This window comes from Mustela erminea, chromosome 3 (assembly GCF_009829155.1).
Source record: "Mustela erminea isolate mMusErm1 chromosome 3, mMusErm1.Pri, whole genome shotgun sequence".
NCBI lineage: Eukaryota > Metazoa > Chordata > Mammalia > Carnivora > Mustelidae > Mustela > Mustela erminea.
In genome coordinates, this window is record NC_045616.1 from 76,894,472 (window position 1) to 76,915,816 (window position 21,345).

The window sequence follows — 21,345 nt, forward strand, 5'->3', positions numbered from 1 at the left end:
TCATTATCATTCAGAGTAATCAAAAACCTCTAGAGCTTCCACTACCACCTCTATTCAGATATATCCCAAATGTATATTTCATCCGTGATCTCTCTTCTCAGCTGTAATCCTTACTTTCTAACAATCTGCTGAACCCTCTAACCTGAATATTCTGCTCTCATTTCATTCTCAGCCTACCAAAAAGGCCCAATATACACATATGGGACTTTCTAATGGAGAGAAAGGGGGTAGGGATAGAAAACAACTGAAATCACCGACAAATTTATAAATTTGATGGAAACTATAAAATCACAAATCTAAGAAAGCTTTGAAAAATGCCAAACATAAAAATATGGAAAAAGACCATACCAAAGTACATTGTTATAAATTTCTGAGAAATGCTGATGAAGAGAAAAAAATCTTGGAATCTGTCAGAGGACAAAAAATATATACAGAAAATCAGTGATAAGAATAACACGGTGGGGGGGGGGCGGCGCCTGGGTGGCTCAGTGGGTTAAAGCCTCTGCCTTTGGCTCGGGTCATGGTCTTGGGGTCCTGGGATCGAGCCCCGCATCAGGCTTTCTGCTCGGCGTGGAGCCTGCTTCCTCCTCTCTCTCTGCCTGCTTCTCTGCCTACTTGTGATCTCTGTCTGTAAAATGAATAAATAAAATCTTTAAAAAAAATAAAAAAAGAATAACACTGGGGGCACCTGGGTGGCTCAGTGGGTTAAAGCCTCTGCCTTCAGCTCAGGTTGTGATCCCAAGATCCTGGGATCAAGCCCCGAATTGGGCTCTCTGCTCAGTGGGAAGTCTGCTTCTCTTCCTCTCTCTCTCTCTGCCTGCCTACTTGTGATCTCTGTCTGTCAAATAAATAAATAAAATCTTATAAAAAAAGAATAATTGAACTTATTATTAGACAAAAATACAGTCTAGGAGACAGTGGAACAGTATGTTTACTGCTGATCTAGAATTCTATACCCAGTAAAAACACATTCCAAAAATGAAATGAAATCAAAATTTTTTCAGATATGTAAATGATGAAAGAACTCAGCTATAGCAGCCTTTCACTGTAGGAATTGTTTAAAATCCTTCCAGTGGAAGGAATATGATATCATGTGGAAAGATTGATCTAGAAGAATGAACATTAGCAATGGTAACTACAATGATAAGTAAGTGGGTAAATAGAAAAGACTCTTACCATTTAAACTTCTTTAAAAGATAACTGACTATTTAAACAAAAGTAAGACCAAAGTATTGTGAATTCATAACATATGCAAAGGTAAAATGTATGAGAAATATAGCACAAAGGCTTAGAGGAGAACAATGGGAGATGACTTTTGTAAGGTTCTTATACTATACATGAAGTGATACATAATCTGAATGTGAACTAGCACAGTTAAAGATGTATAATATAAATTCAAATGCAACTACTAAAACCCCCATAGGGTTAGAGCTAATAAGCCAACAAGGGAATAAAATTAAATTATTTTTAAAACCCCATTATTCCAATAGAAGGAAGAATGAGAAGAAAAGGGAAAACAAGGAACATATGGGACAAATAGAAAGTAAATGGTAAGATGTCATATTTAAAGCCATATTAGGGAAGGAGTCAAGATGGCAGAGGAGTAGCAGGCTGAGACAACGTCAGGTAGCAGGAGATCAACTAAGTAGTTTATCAAACCATTCCTAATACCTACAAATCCAACAGGAGATCAAAGAGAAGAAATGCAGCAATTCTAGAAACAGAAAATCGACCACTTTCTGAAAGGTAGGACCAGGGGAGAAGTGAATCCAAAGCGACCGGGAAGATAGACTGCAGGGGGAGGGGCCGGCTCCCAGCAAGAGGTAGAGCAACAGAGCACAAAATCAGAACTTTTAAAAGTCTGCTCCACTGTGGGACATCACTCCAGAGGCTAGCTGGAGTGAAGCTCCTGTGGGGACAGTGTGGTGTCAGGTGCCGCAGGGTCACAGAAGGATCAGGGATATCTGAGTGTCACAGAGCTCACAGGTATTAGAGCGGGGAAACTGGCTATATAGATGGAGCCGAGGGTTTATCTTAAACTTGGGGTTATCTTAAACTGTGATCTGTGACACAGTCAGGCCACTGCTCTTTGAACAGGGACCCCACAATATCCAGGGAGACCCCCCTGGAAGAGTGCAGGGATCTGCAGGGTTTGGAGACTCCAGGCAAGGCTGTGTGCCAGAGACAGAGACGCTTGGTCAGAGGTTGGGCGAACTTGGAGCCCGGCTGGAGGCCAGGGAGACGGGAGTGATAGAGCGCTTTTTTCCGAGGGCACAGTGAGGAGTGAGGCCCCGAGCTCTCAGCTCCTCCGGGCCGGAGACTGGGAGCCCGCCATTTTCATTCCCATGCTACAGAACTTGACAGAAAGCATTCAGGGAACAAAAGCTCCCCAAAGCGAACAGATTACTTAGCCCAGATCCCTAGTGAGGGTGTTGCAATTCCTTCTTGGGCAAAGACACTTGAGAATCACTACAGCAGGCCCCTCCACCAGAAGATCAGCAAGAAATCCAGCCAAGACCAAGTTCACTTACCAAGGAGGACAGCAAATTCCAGAGGAGGAGAAAGAAAAGCATGGAATTCATGGCTTTCTCCCTATGATTCTTTAGTCTTGCAAAGTTAATTAAATTTTTTCAATTTTATTTTTTTCTTATGCTAAAATTTTATTAACTTTTTCATCTTTTAATGTTTTTTAACTAGTTTATCTTAACAATACCTTTCATTAAAAAAATCTTTTTGAAACTCCATTATTATAGTCATATTTTATCCTTCAGTGTATCTAACTTTATCTTGTGTATACTTTATCTTTATAAAGTATGTATTGTGTATACTTTATAGTATGTATACTTTATGTAAACTTTAAAGTATAAAGTATGTATTTGTGTATACTTTATACTTTAACTTTATATATGTGTATACACATAGGGTTTTTTCTTCTAAAAAAAATTGGGATACAACTTCTTCTAATAGATCAAAATATACCATAAATCTAGCACAGGGCTTTGTTCTAGTCTCCAGCCCGAGCAAAGTCTCTATACTTTTTTTCTTTATTCTCCCAACCAATTTATCTTATCAACTCTCCTTTTTTTAGAAATTAAAAAAATTTCTTTTCATCTTTATAGTCATATACCATCCCTTCATTTTGTTTACCCTTATTTTGTGTGTGTATGTTATGTATGTGTATATATATATATTTTTTTCTTTCTTTAAAATTTTGGGGGGTAATTTCTTCTAAGAAACCAAAATAGTCCCAAAATTAAGTGGGTGACTCTGTTCTATTCACCAGTCTAATATATATTTTTTCTTTTTTATATTTTTCTTTATTTTTTCTTTTTAAAATTTTTCTTTTTCTGAACTTGTTACCTCCCTTCTTCCCCCACAATTTGGGGTCTCTTCTGATTTGGTTAAAGCACATTTTCCTGGGGTCCTTGCCACCCTTTTAGTATTTTAATCTCTCCTTCATATATTCTTATCTGGATAAAATGACAAGACAGAAAAACTCACCACAAAAAAAATAAAAAATAAAAAATAATAAAAGGTAGTACAGAAGGCTAGGGACCTAATCAATACGGACATTAGTAATATGTCAGATCTAGAGCTCAGAATGACAAATCTCAAGGTGCTAGCTGGGCTTGAAAAAGGCATGGAAGATATTAGAGAAACCCTGTCTGGAGAAATAAAAGCCCCTTCTGGAGAAATATAAAAGAACTAAAATCTAACCAAGCTGAAATCAAAAAAGTTATTAGTGAGCTGCAATAAAAATATGGAGGCTCTTACTGCTAGGATAAAAGAGGCAGAAGAGAGAATTAGTGATATACAAGACAAAATGATGGAGAATAAAGAAGCTGAGAAAAAGAGAGACAAACAACTACTGGACCATGTGGGGAGAATTTGAGAGATAAGTGATAACATAAGATGAAACAACATTCGAATAACTGGGGTAACAGAAGAAGAAGAAAGAGAGAGGGGAACAGACGATATATTGGAGAGAATTATTGTAGAGAATTTCCCTAATATGGCAAAGGGAACAAGCATCAAAATCCAGCAGGTGCAGAGAACTAGGTCCACACCCCATCATCTAATAAGACTAGGTCCACACCCCATCATCTAATAGTAAAATTTACAAGTCTTAGCGACAAAGAGAAAATCCTGAAAGCTGCCAGGGACAAGAAGTCTGTAACATACAATGGTAAAAATATTCGATTGGCAGAGGACTTATTACAGAGACCTGGCAGCCAGAAAGAACTGGCATGACAAATTCAGAGCACTAAATGAGAAAAACATGGAGCCAAGAATACTATATCCAGCTAGGCTATCAGTGAAAATAGAAGAAGAGATGAAAAGCTTCCAGGACAAACAAAAACTAAAAGAATTTGTAAATACCAAACCAGCTCTACAGGACATATTGAAAGGGGTCCTCTAAGCAAAGAGAGAGCCTAAAAGTAGTAGACCAGAAAGGAGCAGAGACAATATACAGTAATAGTCACCTTACAGGCAACACAGTGGCACTAAATTCCTTTCTCTCAATAGTTACCCTGAATATAAATGGGGGAAATGCTCCAATCAAAAGACACAGGGCATCAGAATGGATAAAAAAAAACAAAACCCATCAAATGCTGTCTACAAGAAACTCATTTTAGACCCAAAGACATCTCCAGATTTAAAGTGAGGGGGTGGAAAACAATTTACCATGGTAATGGACATCAAAAGAAAGCTGGGTGACAATCCTTATATCAGAGAAATTAGATTTTAAGCCAAAGACTATAATAAGAGATGAGGAAGGACACTATATTATATTGAAAGGGTCTGTCCAACAATTGTCTAACAATTTTAAATATCTATGCCCCTAACATGGGAGCAACCAGCTGTATAAACAAATTAATAACAAAGTCAAAGAAACACATCAACAATAATACAGTAATAGTAGGGGACTTTAACACTCCACTCACTGAAATGGACAGATTACCCAAGCAAAAGATCAACAAGGAAATAAAGGCCTTAAATGACACACTGGACCAGATGGACATAACAGATATATTCAGAACATTCCATCCTAAAGCAACAGAATTCACATTCTTCTCTAGTGCACATGGAACATTCTCCAGAATAGATCACATCCTGGGTTATAAATCAGGTCTCAACTGGTATCAAAAGATTGGGATCATTCCCTGCATGTTTTCAGAACACAATGCTCTGAAGCTAGAACTCAATCACAAGAGGAAAGTTGGAAAGAACCCAAATATATGGAGGCTAAAGAGCATCCTATAAAGAATGAGTGGGTCAACCAGGAAATTAAAGAAGAATTGAAAAAAATTCATGGAGACAAATGATAATGAAAACACAATGGTTCAAAATTTGTGGGACACAACAAAGGCAGTCCTGGGAGGAAAATATAGCAATACAAGCCTTTCTCAAGAAACAAGAAAGTTCTCAAATACACAACCTAACCCTTACACCTCAAGGAGCTGGAGAAAGAACAGCAAAGAAAGCCTAAACCCAGCAGGAGAAGAGAAATAATAAAGGTCAGAGCAGAACTCAATGAAATAGAAACAAACAAACAAAAAACCAACAGTAGAACAAATCAATGAAACTAGGAGCTGGTGCTTTGAAAGAATTAATGAGAATGATAAAACCCTGGCTAAACTGATCAAAAAGAAAAGAGAAAGATCCCAAATGAATAAAATAATGAATGAAAAAGGCAAGATCACAACCAATACCCAAGAAATACAATTATAAGAACACATTATGAGAAACTATATGCCAGCAAATTTGACAATCTGGAAGAAATGGATGCATTCCTAGAGACATAAAAACTACCAAATCTGAACCAGGAAGAAACAGAAAATCTGAGAGACCCATAACCATTAAGGAGATTGAAGCAGTCATCAAAAATATCCCAATAAACAACAGCACAGGACCAGATGGCTTTCCAGGGGAATTCTACCAAACATTTAAAGAAGAATTAATTCCTATTCTCCTAAAACTGTTCCAAAAAATAGAAATGAAAGGAAAACTTCCAAACTCATTTTATGAGGCCATCATTACCTTGATCCCCAAACCAGACAAAGATCCCATCGTAAAAGAGAATTACAGGGGCGCCTGGGTGGCTCAGTGGACTAAACCCTCTGTCTTCGGCTCAGGTCATGATCCCAGTCCTGGGATCGAGCCCCGCATCGGGCTCTCTGCTCCGCGGGGAGCCTGCTTCCTCCCCTCTCTCTCTGTCTGCCTCTCTGCCTACTTGTGATCTCTGACTGTCAAATAAATAAATAAATAAGAATCTTTAAAAAAAAAAAAAAAAGAGAGAGAGAGAGAATTACAGACCAATATCCTTGATGAACATGGATGTGAAAATTCTCACCAAAATACTAACCAATAGGATCCAACAGTATATTATTAAAAGGATTGTTCACCATGACAAGTGGGATTTATTCCAGGGATACAAGGTTGGTTCAACATCTGCAAATAAATTAATGTGATACAGTACATTAATAAAAGAAAGAATAAGAACTATACGATACTCTCAAAAGCTGCTGAAAAAGCATTTGACAAAGTACAGCATCCTTTCTTGGTTAAAACTCTTCAAAGTATAGGAATAGAAGGTACATACCTCAATATCATCAAAGACATATATGAAAAACCCACAGTGAATATCATTCTCAATGGGGAACACCTGAGAGCTTTTCTGCTAAGGTCAGGAGCATGGCAGGAATGTCCATTATCACCACTGCTATTCAACATAGTAATAGAAGTCCTAGCCTCAGCAATCGGACAACAAAAAGAAATTAAAGGCATCCAAATCGGCAAAGAAGAAGTCAAACTATCACTCTTTGCAGATGATATGATACTTTGTGTGGGAAACCCAAAAGACTCCACTCCAAATCTGCTAGAACTTGTACAGGAATTCAGTAAAGTGTCAGGATAACAAATCGATGCACTGAAATCAGTTGCATTTCTTTTCTTTTCTTTTTTTTTTAAATTTTTTTTTAAAGATTTTATTTATTTATTTGACAGAGAGAGGTCACAAGTAGACAGAGAGGCAGGCAGAGAGAGAGAGAGGGAAGCAGGCTCCCTGGTGAGCAGAGAGCCCAACGTGGGACTCGATCCCAGGACCCTGAGATCACGAGCTGAGCCGAAGGCAGCGGCTTAACCCACTGAGCCACCCAGGCGCCCATCAGTTGCATTTCTATACACCAACAGCAAGAGAGAAGAAAGAGAAATTAAGGAGTCAGCCCCATTTACATCTGCACCCCAAACCATAAGATACCTAGGAATAAACCTAACCAAAGAGGCAAAGAATCTGTACTCAGAAAACTATAAAGTACTCATGAAGAAATTGAGGGAGACACAACGAAGTGGAAAAATGTTCCATGCTCATGGATTGGAAGAACAAATATTGTGAAAATGTCTATGCTACCCAAAGCAATCTACACATTTAATGCAATCCCTGTCAAAATACCATCAATTTTTTCCAAAGAAATGGAACAAATAATCCCAAAGTTTATATGGAACCAGAAAAGACCTTAATAGCCAGAGGAATGTTGAAAAGGAAAACCAAAGTTGGTGGCATCAAAATTCCAGACATCAAGCTCTATTACAAAGCTTTCATCATCAAGACAGTATGGTACTGGCACAAAAACAGACCCACAGATCAATGGAACAGAATAGAGAGCCCAGAAATAGACCCTCAACTCTGTGGTCAACTAATCTTCTACAAAGCAGGAAAGACTGTCCAATGGAAAAAAGACAGCCTCTTCAACCAATGGTGTTGGGAAAATTGGACAGCCACATGCAGAAAAATGAAACTGGACCATTTCCTTATACCACACACAAAAATAGACTCAAAATGGATGAAAAACCTCAGTGTGAGATAGGAATCCATCAAAATCCTTGAAGAGAACACAGGCAGCAACCTCTTCGACCTCAGCCACAAAAACTTCTTCCTAGAGACACTGTCAAAGGCAAGGGAAGCAAGGGCAAAAATGAACTATTGGGGCTTCATCAGGATCGAACGCTTTTGCACAGCAAAGGAAACAGTCGACAAAATCAAAAGACAACTGACAGAATGGGAGAAGATATTTGCAAATGACATATCAGATAAAGGGCTAGTGTCCAAAATCTATAAAGAACTTAGCAAACTCAATACCCAAAGAACAAATAATCCAATCAAGAAATGGGCAGAGGACATGAACAGACATTTCTGCAAAGAAGACATCCAGATGGCCAACAGACACATGAAAATGTGCTCCACATCACTCAGCATCAGAGAAATACAAATCAAAACCACAATGAGATACCACCTCACACCAGTCAGAATGGCTAAAATTAACAAGTCAGGCAATGGCAGATACTGGCGAGGATGCGGAGAAAGGGGAACCCTCCTACAATGTTGTTGGGAATGCAAGCTCGGGCAGCCACTCTGGAAAACAGCATGGAGGTTTCTCAAAAAGTAGAGCCACCCTATGATCCAGCAATTGCACTTATTTACCCTAAAGATACAAATGTTGTGATCTGAAGGGGCATGTGCACCCAAATGTTTATAGCAGCAATGTCCACAATAGCCAAATTATGGAAAGAACCTAGATGTCCATCAACAGATGAATGGATAAAGAAGAGGTGGTATACAATGGAATACTATGCAGCCATCAAAAGAGATCTAATCTTGCCATTTGCAACGACGTGGATAGAACTAGAGTGTATTATGCTTAGCAAAATAAGTCAGTCAGAGAAAGACAATTAACATATGATCTCCCTGATATGGGGAAGCTGAGAGGCAATGTGGGGGGTTGAGGAATGAAACAAGATGGGATCAGGAGGAAGAAAATCCATAAGAGACTCTTAATCTCATAAAACAAAATGAGGGTTGCCAGGGGGAGGGGTTAGGGAGAGGGTGGTAGGGACATTGAGGAAAGTATATGCTATGGTGAGTGCTGTGAAGTGTGTAAACCTGGCGATTCAAAGACATATACCCCTGGGGCTAATGGTTCAGTAGATGTTAATAAAAATAAGAATTATAATAAAAAGCCATTTTAATAATCACATCAAATGTAAGTGGTATAACTACTCCAAATAAAAGCAGAGATTGTCAGACTGGATAAGAAAGCAAGACCTAACTACATGCTGCATACAAGAAATGCCCTATCAATGTAAAACCAAGAAATGCCCTATCAATGTAAAAGCAAATGGATGGAAAAGATATCCCATGCTACCACTAATTAAAAGAAAGTTGAAATGGCTATACTAATAGCAGACAAAGGATATTTCAGAGTAAAGACTATTGCCAAGAATAAAGACTGTGATTTGATAAAGATAAAGGGATCAAGTAGTCAAGAGGACACAAAGATACTTAATATTTCTTCATGTAATAACAGAACTTTAAGATACATAAGAGAAAACCTTTTTAAAAAAAGGCAAAATTGTAAGGAGAAACAGGCAAAATCCATTAGTCAGAATATTCAACTGTCTTCTCTTAGTAATAGGACAAGTTGACAGAAAAAATCAGCAAGAATACAGAAGAATTGACTCAAATACCCATCAGTTGAAGACTGGATACACAGAATGTAATATAGTCATACAATGTAGGATTATTCAACCATAAAAAGGGATGAAATAATGACATGTGTTAAAATGCTATGCTAAGTGAAAGAAGTCAGTCATAAAGGACACTTATTATATGATTCTATTTATACGAAATATCCAGAATAGTCAAATGTATAGAGACAGAAAGTAGAGTAGTGGTTGCCAGCTGTTCAGACAGAATATTTGTGTCCTGGCAGTTCATACGTCAAAACCTAATGCCTAATGTGATGGTATTTGGAAGTGGGACTTGGGGAGGTGATTAGGTCATAAGCACGGTTAGTGCCCTTATAAAAGAGATCTCAGACAGAGAGCTCCCTCCACCTGCTACCATGTGAGAACATAATGAGAACATGGTGATCTAAGAACCAGAAAGTTCTCTCACCAGACTTTCACCAGACACTGAATCTATTGACACCCTGATCTTGGGACTTCCCAGACTCTAGACCTGGTAGAAATAAATGTGTGTTTAATCTATACTTTTTGTTAACAACAGACTGAATGTAGACATCAGGGAATGAAAGAAAGGAAAACAGGGAGTGACTAACCAGGGAACTTCTTTTAGGGATGATGAAAATGTTCTGGAATTAGTGATGATATTTGTACAACTTTGATAATATACTAAAAACCACTAAATTATATGCTTTAAAAAGGTAAAATCTGTGGTATGTAAATGGCATTTCAATTTAAAAAAATATAAAGGACTTGAAACATACTGTCAACCACCTTGAAATAATTGGAACTAAATGCCATTTATAGCATGATAAATTCTTTTCAAGTTCACATGAAACAGAACTTGTGTTAATCCACAGAATAAATTTTAAATCTAAAAGAATTCAAACATATAAGATATGTTCTCTGACTACTGTGAATTTAAATTATAAGTCAATAAGAAAAATACTTGGAAAATAAACATTTGTAAGTTAAATAACAAGCTCCTAAAAACTCAAAGTTCACAATAATAAAAAGGGAAGTTAAAAATATTTTGTACTAAATAGAAATAAAAACAGGTCAAAATGTGTAAGACATAGTTAAAGCAGTACTTACAGAAAAATGTATAGCCCTAAACATCTATACAAACAAAGAAGGACTCAAACCAATGACATCAGCTTCCACTTTAAGAAACTAGAAAGAGAAGAGCTAATTAAAGCTAATCAAACATAAAAAATATAATTAAGGGCAGCAGTCAAGGAAATAGAAAACTTATGAACAATAAAGAAAATCAGTAAAACCACTTAAAAATAGAAAACACAAACTACCAATATCAAGAATGAGGAGATGATACCATTGCATGCAGATATTAGGAAGATAATATGGGGATGTTATAAATAGTTAAATAAATTCAAAAACTTAGAAAAAAATGGACACATTTCTTGAAATATCAACTACCTGAGTTCATTTAAGAATAGACAACTTAATATTCCTATCTCAATCAAAGAAATTGAATTTGTATTTTTGAATCTTCTCACAAAGTTTCAGGCTCATAGAGCCTCACCAAAGAAAACTCTTAGGGAAGAAATACCAATTCTGTACAAACTTTTTTTTTTTTTTTAAAGATTTTATTTATTTATTTGACAGACAGATCACAAGTAGGCAGAGAGGCAGGCAGGAAGAGAGAAGAGGAAGCAGGCCCTCCGCGGAGCAGAGAGCCCGATGTAGGGCTCGATCCCAGGACCCTGGGATCATGACCTGATCCGAAGGCAGAGGCTTTAACACACTGAGCCACCCAGGCACCCCTCTGTACAAACTCTTCCAGAGAATTCTATGAGGTGAGCATCACTCTGATGCCAACACTCGATTAGATGACCATATTTCACTCACTTCTTTAGATAGTGGGGCTTAGCCTCTTCCTTCAAATCCAAACAGCAGACTTTTGATGTCTTTAAGGACCTCCTTCTACCTGGAAGCTTCTTATTCTTGACTCCAGGGCAGAGAAAGCAGGTGATGATTATAATCTAGTACATAATACCTTAACTATGGTCAATGACTCTTAACCTCCAGATATAAAAGCAGTTATCCTCATGTCTTAACAGTAACAAAAGTAGCCAAGTTGATTCTCTGACATATTTTATTATTCACCAAACAGCAAAAACAAAACAAAAGTCAAAATATCATTTTAATGTTGTTCAATAGCTTGCCCGTCATTGATGAAAACTCATCAACTATGTGAAGTGAAATGTTTCAAGCTGAAGGCTGCAGCAAGCTGAAGAAGCCAGGTGCTCGACGTAGGCCATGCAGTCTTACAGAGATTAGTTGTAAGTCACAGGATATGAAGATGCTTACATCTCCAGAGTACGCAGCAAAGCTACACTCATATTTGATGTTCCTGTCTCCTTTCCTGCATCCCTGACCTCCTTCCTCTTTTAATTGTGGTACAAGTGGTCACTTTTGCTAATAATATAACACAAGCTGCTACTCTCAGTAGATGCAGACAGATTTTATTATCTTTACCTCTCAAGGACATTTTTGCTTTTGGGATTTTAAGAAGGCAGAGAAATATTGGAATAAAGGATGCAAGGAGCTGATAAAAATTTGAAGGAGACAGAGAGGAGGAGAGAGAAGAAGGAGGGAATGTTGGGGTGGGTTCTGTGAAGAAGCGAGGGAGGCATGGGACATGAGAGAAAGAAGAGAAGAGGGAATCAAAACCGGAGGGATGACGAAGAATGGAGAGTATGCACAGTAAAAAGACAAAGTGAATGACAACCTCTTTTATTCCCCTTTGCCCACCGCCATCAAAAACTGCTAGTAAGGAGGGACACCTGCATGGCTCAGTGGGTTAAGCCTCTGCCTTTGGCTCAGGTCATGGTCTCAGGGTTCTGGGATGGAGCCCCACGTCGAACCCCACATCGAGCCCTGCATTGGGTTCTCTGCTCAGCAGGGAGCCTGCTTTCCCCTCTCTCTGTCTGCCTCTCTGCCCACTTGTTATCTCTCTCCTCTCTGTCAAATAAATAAATAAAATCTTAAAAAAAAAAAAAAGAACTGCTAGGGAAAGTAGGAAGAGATTTCAACTGATAAAAAACTTACAATTCATTCAAAAAAGAAGTCAGGATGGAAACTGGGTAAAAGATCATAGACTAAATACTTCCTCTACATAGACTTTTATTAGCTTTTCTGGCCAAAGAGAATAAACAAGTATCTAATATTCATCCTACCTCCAGAAAGTGAACTATAATGTATGTGTCAATATATCATTTGTTTCACAATATCAACCACCATTCTCAGAGATCATAAGAATTCATGGCACTCCCCACTGGCCATTCTTTCTCAGGCTCCTTTGCTAGATTCTCCTCACTGATCTACCACTGAAATATTGCAATCTGAGGGGGGACTCCTGGATTCCTCTCTTCTTCTCTTGGTTCTCTACTCTTTGCTCCATGCGATCCCATAAATCTCTACTCCTGTAGATACCACCTATATGCTTACGATCTCAATAGTACATATCCAGCTAGGAGCTCTCCTCCAGAATCCAAATGTGTATCTACCACTGCACACTGGATATTTCCACTTGAGTCTCAGGGCATGTCAGAATAAACATGTCCAAAATTGATTTTGCCCCTTTGGTAGTAGGTTGACTGACCTAACTTCTATTTACAACTTCCTTTTCCCTTGTCTCCTTTCCTATGAGGCCATCAAAGGTCACAATTCAATTTCCCATCCACTCCAATACCTGGTGGTTTCCATGGATCCGTGTAACTCAATTCCGGCCAATGACATATAAATAGATTATCTCCTGATATTGTCTTTTCCTTTCATCCTTCTTGAGGATCAGAACACATATACAAGGCTTGCAGCTTCCACAATTACTTGGTGATCATGAGGTAATACAAATGAGGCTAAAAGTTATAGCACTAAGGATGGCAGAGAGGAAACACAGAAAGAACATGCATCTCTGATGGTACCATTAGCCTAGTTCACTAGCCCTTAAATGCCTCACTTCAGTGTCCACGTTATTTGAAATAAATGAAGGTGTACTTGTCTAAAACAATGTAGTCTCATTTTCTGTTACTGGCAGCCCAAGTCATTCCTGACACAGCCTCCAAAACTGTTTCGTCTCTGTCTTTCTCATCTCATTGAAATGCTTTATAATTGCCCTGATGCTCCAGCTAGAAATAAGATGGGTCTTCTAGATTTCTCTGTTTCCCACAACCCTTCAATCCTAACCCTACCCTATCGAACACACAGAATGAGTCCATCATTAAGTCCTGTGGCCGTTCCTCCAAAGACTAGGGCCGCACTGTCAATGGCTTTCCTAGCACTGCAGCTTCCCCAGGCCAGATCAAAAGGGGAAGCTTTTCACATGCTGGTACGTCCCTGCTCATCTCAAATTTGCATGGTTAACTCCTTTTAGCCTCAAGACCCAGCTAAGTGTGTCCTCAGAGAGGCCTCGTTTGACCATCCTATTAAAATTCTTTAGAATTTAATACAGAGAATTAACAAAAAGGTCTTACTTGACTGAGAAGATGAAAGAGGACTACAGAGACAGTGAGAGCAGGAGATGGCCCCCGCACCTGGGCCTGGGATCTGGAGCTCTGACATTCCCATTTGTCTCCATCTCTACCTTAGGCGCTTGGAGGAGGCTCTGTGGAGCTTGCTTCTCAGATTCCAAGGAGAGGGGAGATTCCAGTACCTGGGTGGTACTGGCACCTCTGACAGGGTGCAATCAAGTCCTTTCTGGGAATGCTGGAAAAAACTAGGAACTGCAAACAACTCGCGATGCCAGGGTAAAATGCATGGCAATGGTACCCACTGGAGCAAAAAGGAGAGTGAGGAAGAGCAAGTCCTTTTGGGTTCCTCTCATCTACCCATCTTCCACACTGCTTCCTATGAATAGAGCCTAATATGGACCCACTTGGCAAAGGACAAATGTGGTGTTTGCAGAGCCTCAGCCTGAAGGATTCAGAGCAGCATATAAAAGGCTGAGTTCAGGGGTAAGATATGATACATAGCTTAATAAGTAGCACAGTATTTGTTTATTTATTGTCCTTTCTCCCTTGCTAGACAATACGTGTTCAGGACCTATGCCTTTCTTTTTACTGTTACTTACTTTTTACTGTTTTACTCCCAGAGTAAAAGTAGATAGAAGGTACTCCAAAAATATTTCTTTAGTGGATGAATTTATTGGATTTTTCTCAAAACTAGTGAGCAAAGTGTACAATTTAATTCTTTGTCAATTGAATAGTACCAAATGCCTCATATGATGGTCTAGGCAGTTGAGTTAAATATGAAGATGAGGCCCTTCCTTGTTATTTAGCAAGGAATTTAAGAAATTCTCATATGATATTAACATAAAATGTCACAGAAAGCATTCATATGTTGAAATGCCCAGAGAATTCAACAGGCAGCAAAGTCCATAGGAGATGAGAAAAGGAAAATATAAAGGTAGGTTTGGAATAACTCAGAAGACTTGTGGAAGAAACTGCCACCTGAGGCAGGTTTGAAAGGGGACAGACAAGCAAAGTCAAGGAAGATGGATGAGTCTGGCAGGTTTTCAGATATTTCTGATGAAAGCAGAGAAGTGAGAAATTACTAGAAGTCACTGAAAAAGTGAACTCGAATCAAGTGTGGAAAATAGCAGGTTCTGGAGTTAGAATTATAAGCAGTATGTTTTTTGCAAAGAGGAGCCATTAAGAAGTTTTAAGCAAAGGAGTGGTGTGGCACTGGGAATATTTTCTGAAGGTAAATGTGGCAGTGTCACAGGAACTGACTGAATAGGTAGCACCTGGAGCCAGAAAGACGAGTTAGAAGACTGACATAATCTTGAGCCAGAAAGAGATGGTGGAGATAGAAATAAGAGAGAAAGGGAACATGTAACATTTAGAAGGAAGAATCAATATCACATAACACAGAATTAATCTAGGAAAAGTTAGTGAAGAGAATTTAACCTGCAGCAATTCACCAAAGGATCAGAGGATGGAGATAGATCACTGAGTTTCATCCAAAGAACATGATTAACAATGATATCCATGAAATAAAAGTCCCAGTGAATATCCTCTGATAATAAACCCAGTGTTTTCAAAAGTTATTATGAATCTGGAAGAATATATATGTCTTCATCTTGAGAGTCTTCAAGAGTACTAAGTTTCTGGAAGTTATGATATTGAGGTGGCATCTCATTTCCATAGATATGCTCCTCAAAATTGGTCTGCCAAGTGTTCTCATACAGTTCTTTATCAGTTACCTCTTTATGTTTGGGAGTACCACTTTCCACATTTTCATAGTTGCCATGCATGTTAGTCCCTCTTCCAGAAGATCTGCAGTGCTGGTTCTGAACTGAGATTTTAGGCCTTGAGCTGATAGTGAGGAAACTTGAGAGTGTTTTAGTATTGTCTTTTCTCCTGCTGCTTCTCCTTTGCAAGACCCTTGGTAAGGGAAAATGCACCGGGTTACCATGTTTCCAGCACCAAACACACCCAATTCCACAGATTAACAAGAGGAAAAGAAGGGAAATTCCTATAGAAGTGGCCACTGGTGTATTTCCACAGCTTTTTAACATTTCTGCACAAGCACTGTTGTTTCGTGGTATGGGGGAGCCCTTAATGAATTCACAGGTGCAGACAAATGTAATTCCTCTTAGGGTGGAGTTTAAAAATAATCCTGGAAGCTCTTTTTGACATTTCTTTTTCAGATGTGGAAGAACATCATTTGGCAAAGTCCTGATACAATGAGAGGAGAGATTGAATAAACGTAGCCTTGGACGATCCTTCTCGTTGTATGTAATGCTTTTTGCATTACAGTCCTCAATGTATAATTGCACTGTGTCCGGGGGGATTTTAATTGACTTCACTTCACTTTCTATCAGTGAATCACAAGACAAAGCAAAAATGAGTGGAAGATAATGGCAGAGCAGACAACTCAAGAAAGAGAAGGTTGGACGATCTGCCATCCACACACCTCCTATAAATTAAAAAACAAATTAATTGCATATTTATTACATAGCATAATAAAACATCTGTCAATATCTGCCAATATATTAAGCACTGTCATTTAGTGAGTTCCTGACTCAAAAGAGAATATAGTACTAGCTGTTGTGAGAAGAGAAAAAGAGAAGAACTTCTACCTGCTCAAGCCTGAGTAGTTTTATTGGATTTTGACAATAATGTTAATAATTTTCAAGTGAAAGACAATGATTTGAATGCAATAAGAGAAAGGGAGAGGATTATACCTGCTAAATAATTTCCATTATTTATCACCTTCTCTGTGAGGCCTTTTCCTTAATCACTCCTTCCTCTGTATTCCCCTATAAATGAGGCCATTCTCTATTATAGCATTACAGCTTAAGTTACAGCAAATTGTGTGTCTTCCCACCTGGTTAAATGGTGGGCAGGGATCAGGTCTTTTCACTGTATATTCCTAGAGAATAGCACAGTACCTAGTGCAGGAAAGAAATTCAGTTGACATTTAATTAAATAAGGGAGTCAAGAAACAAATGACTCCAAATCTTAGCATCTAATTGCTTAAGTCATTTAAAACTTAAGATACATCTTCTAAAGGATATAGGTGTTTTGTTTTGTTTTAAGATTTTATTTATTTATTTGAGAGAGAGAGAGAGAGAGAGAGAGATAGTGAGAGAGACAAGTGGGAGTGAGGGGAAGAGGGAGAAGCAGAAGCAGACTCCCCACTGAGCAGGGAGCCTGATGCAAAGCTCATTCCTAGGACCCTGGGATCATGACCTGAGCTGAAGGCAGATGCTTAAGCAACTGAGCCACCCATGCACCCCTAAAGGATATAGTTCATACTTAAAAGAAGAAAAGAGCTCTTTGACCTACCACAAAATATCTAAAACAAACTCTGAATGGCTTTCTATAACTAGTGTTCTCACAATTTGCAGAAAACAACTTTTCAATTAAGATATTTTCAGAATGTTTTCTGCCAAGGCTTTAAAATGGCAAAGAGATAAGAAATGAAAAATATTCAACCAGACTGAGTGTTGTATTATGATTTTATCAACAAGACGTTATTACTGTATGTTTTCAGCCTAGACACAGAAACAGTTACATCTAATACCATTTTCACTGTTGTTGCTGTTTCTAGTTTTATTGAGATATATAATTGATACATAATATTGTAATCAGTTCAAGGTATATAACATAATTTGAAATATGAATACATATGTGAAATACAACATGATACATATTGTGAAATGATGGCCACACTAAATTTAGCTGATGACCATCACCTCACATAGTATAACTTTTTTCTTCTCATAATAATTTTTAAGATCTACTCTCTTAGCATCCTTCAAATACACAATACAGTGTTGTTAACTATAGTCATCCAAAATTGTTAACAGTGCTTGTGCGATGATTATCACCATCTACTGAATTTCACCATTGATAATATTTAGTTAAGAGCTTATTTTGGATCACCTTCTAAACACTTTTTTACATGGATTATCTCATTTATCCTACAGATGCTGTATGAATTAGATACTACTGTAATGCCTATTTTGGAGAAGAGTAAGAAGAGAATTAAAGAATTTAACTTCTTGAATAACTAAGAAGCGAATGAATCAAGAGTCAAGTAAAATTTGCCCCAAAATACTATTCTTTTTTTTTTTTTTAAAGATTTTATTTATTTATTTCTCATAGAGAGAGAAGCGAGAGCAAGCACAGGCAGACAGAGTGGCAGGCAGAGGCAGAGGGAGAAGCAGGCTCCCCGCCAAGCAAGGAGCCCGATGCGGGACTCGATCCCAGGACGTCGGGATCATGACCTGAGCCGAAGGCAGCCGCCTAACCAACTGAGCCACCCAGGCGTCCCAACCCCAAAATACTATTCTTAACCAAAACTCCATAAATGGCTATGAAGAGCACCTATTGCTAAACTTTTATAGCTTGATTTGCTCTGAGCTTCTTGAGGGATGGAGCTCTTACTTATTTTTATATTACCAAAACCAGTACTAGACAAAGAAGAGCTACTTTCTTAAATATTTGTTAGTAAATGGAGCAAACAGCATTAGGATAACAGTGGCAGCAATAAGCAGGGAAAAAGTAACCCTACAAAGCTGAGTCCTGATTTTGGTGAATGTTCACACCTGAAAGTGAACTTTTCTAAATTTTTTCAAGGTTGGACTACATCAATGTGAAAATTTTCAGTTTGGCATTTCACACAAAACACCGAATTACATATGAAATGCAGCTAACTTTTATAAAATTTATTTGATAAAACTGTATGGACAGACATCCTAGATCTAGACATCTTTGGAACCTTTCTAGGTTCCCTCCTTTATAAAAACCAGATACAATGCTGGGTCCAAAGGCAAATATTTGGCAAATGACTTTAACCTTTAGGACCTCATTTCCTTTCTAAAACAGATAAGAACTGATTGTAGGGATATAATTTGTGGTATAAGTGATTACTCGTGTAAGTAAAAATTTGGTAGCACATTTGAACTGAATTTCAAATATAGATTAAAATTAATCACCTTTTTAAAATTCTAAGCTTGCAACAAAATGGGGAATGCTGACTATTACTGAAGATTAGGTAATAAATTGCCCTCACCATTTCCAAGATAAGAATTTATTTTTACCATCTATATTGTGCTATGTAGACAATCCAGAACATTCCAAATAGGAAAACTGTCAAAGAAGTATTTACTGAGATAAATACAAGAAGACTTTTTAAAAGAGAAGAAATACATCCTTTTTATGCTCTAAAACAACTTAATAGGAAAAAAATCTGAGAGGCAAAATGGAAAGACCTACTAGAATGGAACTCATATGTTAAACAAGGGCCCTTCAAAGCTGGCTTAACACCCCAATTAGTCTCGTTTTGCCCAGTCTGCAAGTAGGCTGTTCCTGTTTTGGAAAACAGTTCCAACACGCTACCTAACAATTATTCATTTGTCTTAAAATCACAAATGACTGATAGACTTCTGGAATCTTCAAAGGCAGAATACTGCCCATTTGGAAACAAGACAATAGCAAAGCCTAATCTTAATGGTAAGCATATACATTGGTAGAGACAGATTAACATCACCCTCAGTTTGTAAACTGATTATTGCCACTGAAGGCCACCTAAAAACTATGGTAACATAAAGTCATTATTTAAAATGAACTTGTTCCTTATAGTTTATTATCAGCCATTAAAATGCCTTAAATCAGGTTCTCACTTACCTTGAGACTGCTGAGCCAAACTCTCCTCTACTCTTTTAGTTAAATCTGCTTTAGTGTTCCTCTTTTTAGTGTTCCTCTTCTTTACCCTCTCCTTCAGATTATTTCATACTTGCAAAGTTTCCTGGTTGCAGAGGAAGTTCTTACCAGATGTACCGGAATTAAGATAAATGGCATGAGTTTTTGAAAAAGGAAGTCCAGCCCTTTATCCTTGTCAATAATTCTCCAGCTACATCAGAGAATGATACCTGGAGCCCAGATGCTTCTTTATTTGCATAATATTTGCTGTCCTCACTTCAGAATCAATAAAAGTCATTTCATTTGCACTTAAAATCTCTTAAAAAGAAAGATTTTGAAATGTAATTACATGGAGGTCTTGTTTGTTTGTTTGCTTATAGGATTGTTAAAACAGTCTTTATTTAAAATACTGTGTCTTAGTGCCACAGGTTATGTTTCCACTTAAAAAGCTAGTGTCCAAATTTTGGTTCAGAAAATGTTAATATTCCTTTACGCTGGTAAAACAGTAATCTCCCAAAGTAGATTCAACTTGATGTGTGACATTTCTGTGATCTTCTAGTAGGTAGAAAGGAAAATGGTTTCACTTTGTTTAATAACAGAGGCCAGCATATTCTGGGCATTCACTAGGTCTTCTAAACACTTTGTGTACTACTTGGTAAATCCTGACAACAACCAGTGGGAGAGGGCTGCGATTCATCCAATTTTATAAGGGAGTAAATGGAAGCAGAGGGGTAACATAATCCCTGCCCAGTGTGGTCTGGCAGTGTGCCTCCAGCACCTGTGTGCTAAACCACTTCACTTGCTTGTCTCGCTTGGGTGATTGAGAGGTTTCCAGCATAGAACCCTTATTTAACAGCATTGCTCAGAGACCAACTCCACAGAGTTAAAAAAGAAGAGAAAAGGCTGAATTTAAAAAGATGAGATCATAAAGCAATGGAAAGTTTGCCTTTTAAACTGTATTGGAACTTTTCAACCCCAGGGTATTTTTCAACCCCAGGGGATTTTCTTTAAATCAATGACTTAAAAGACAATATTTCATTACTGAAACACCAACCAGACTTTAGAAGAACAAGACTGTCAATATGGGTTGGGTGTGGATATTCTGCCAGGCATTGTGCTGAGTAATGGGGATGCAATAATGAACAAACTCCTTTGCAGCACCTAAAGCCTACTGGAAGGCTGCTGTACGCACAGATCGTTTCAGATCAAGGAGGTAAGGGCGAAGAAAGGCATAGTTATACACAGAGGACAGTCGGAATAAGGAACAGAGGCATCCAGTTGAGAATGGTCAGGGAACACAAGACCTGAGCTAATAAGCCTCATGGAATAAAAAGGAGTTAATCAAGGCAGAATAGAAGGGTTCCAGGCTAAACCCCGGAATGAAGGAGGTTATGAAGTGCTGTGAGGAATGAACCATAAAATATAGTACCCTACTGCTATTCCATTCTAAGCTGCAAAATCTGCCCCCTTGGAAAACGTGTCATGCCTACAGAAAAGAGCACTGTTTACGGTTCAATGGGCAACTTCGAAATGTTAGACTATGGTCCAGGGCTTAAAAACAAACAAACAAACAAACAAACAGAAAACAAAACAAAAAACTGATAATGAAAGAGAAACAAAAAGGCTCAAGAGTTTTACTCCTAGGTAT

The 21,345-nt window shown here is 38.1% G+C and overlaps 1 protein-coding gene and 1 long non-coding RNA gene across 3 annotated transcripts in view; one reads left to right on the top strand and one right to left on the bottom strand.

The window, feature by feature from the left end:
* Positions 1 to 21,345, top strand: part of LOC116586342 — a 45,894-nt gene that overhangs the window by 11,565 nt on the left and 12,984 nt on the right. The window lies entirely within an intron of this gene.
* GAPT (GRB2 binding adaptor protein, transmembrane) lies at positions 12,479 to 20,373 on the bottom strand. Its single transcript, XM_032336184.1, has 2 exons — positions 19,683 to 20,373; positions 12,479 to 16,464 (listed from the first exon to the last, which is right to left on the bottom strand). The coding sequence occupies exon 2, from the start codon at positions 16,451 to 16,453 to the stop codon at positions 15,593 to 15,595; it is 861 nt and encodes a 286-aa protein (XP_032192075.1). The 5' UTR covers positions 16,454 to 16,464; positions 19,683 to 20,373; the 3' UTR covers positions 12,479 to 15,592.

Excerpts from the sequence above, each read along its gene's own strand:
- GAPT (XM_032336184.1), bottom strand. The coding sequence starts at position 16,453 with ATGGCAGATCGTCCAACCTTCTCTTTCTTGAGTTGTCTGCTCTGCCAT.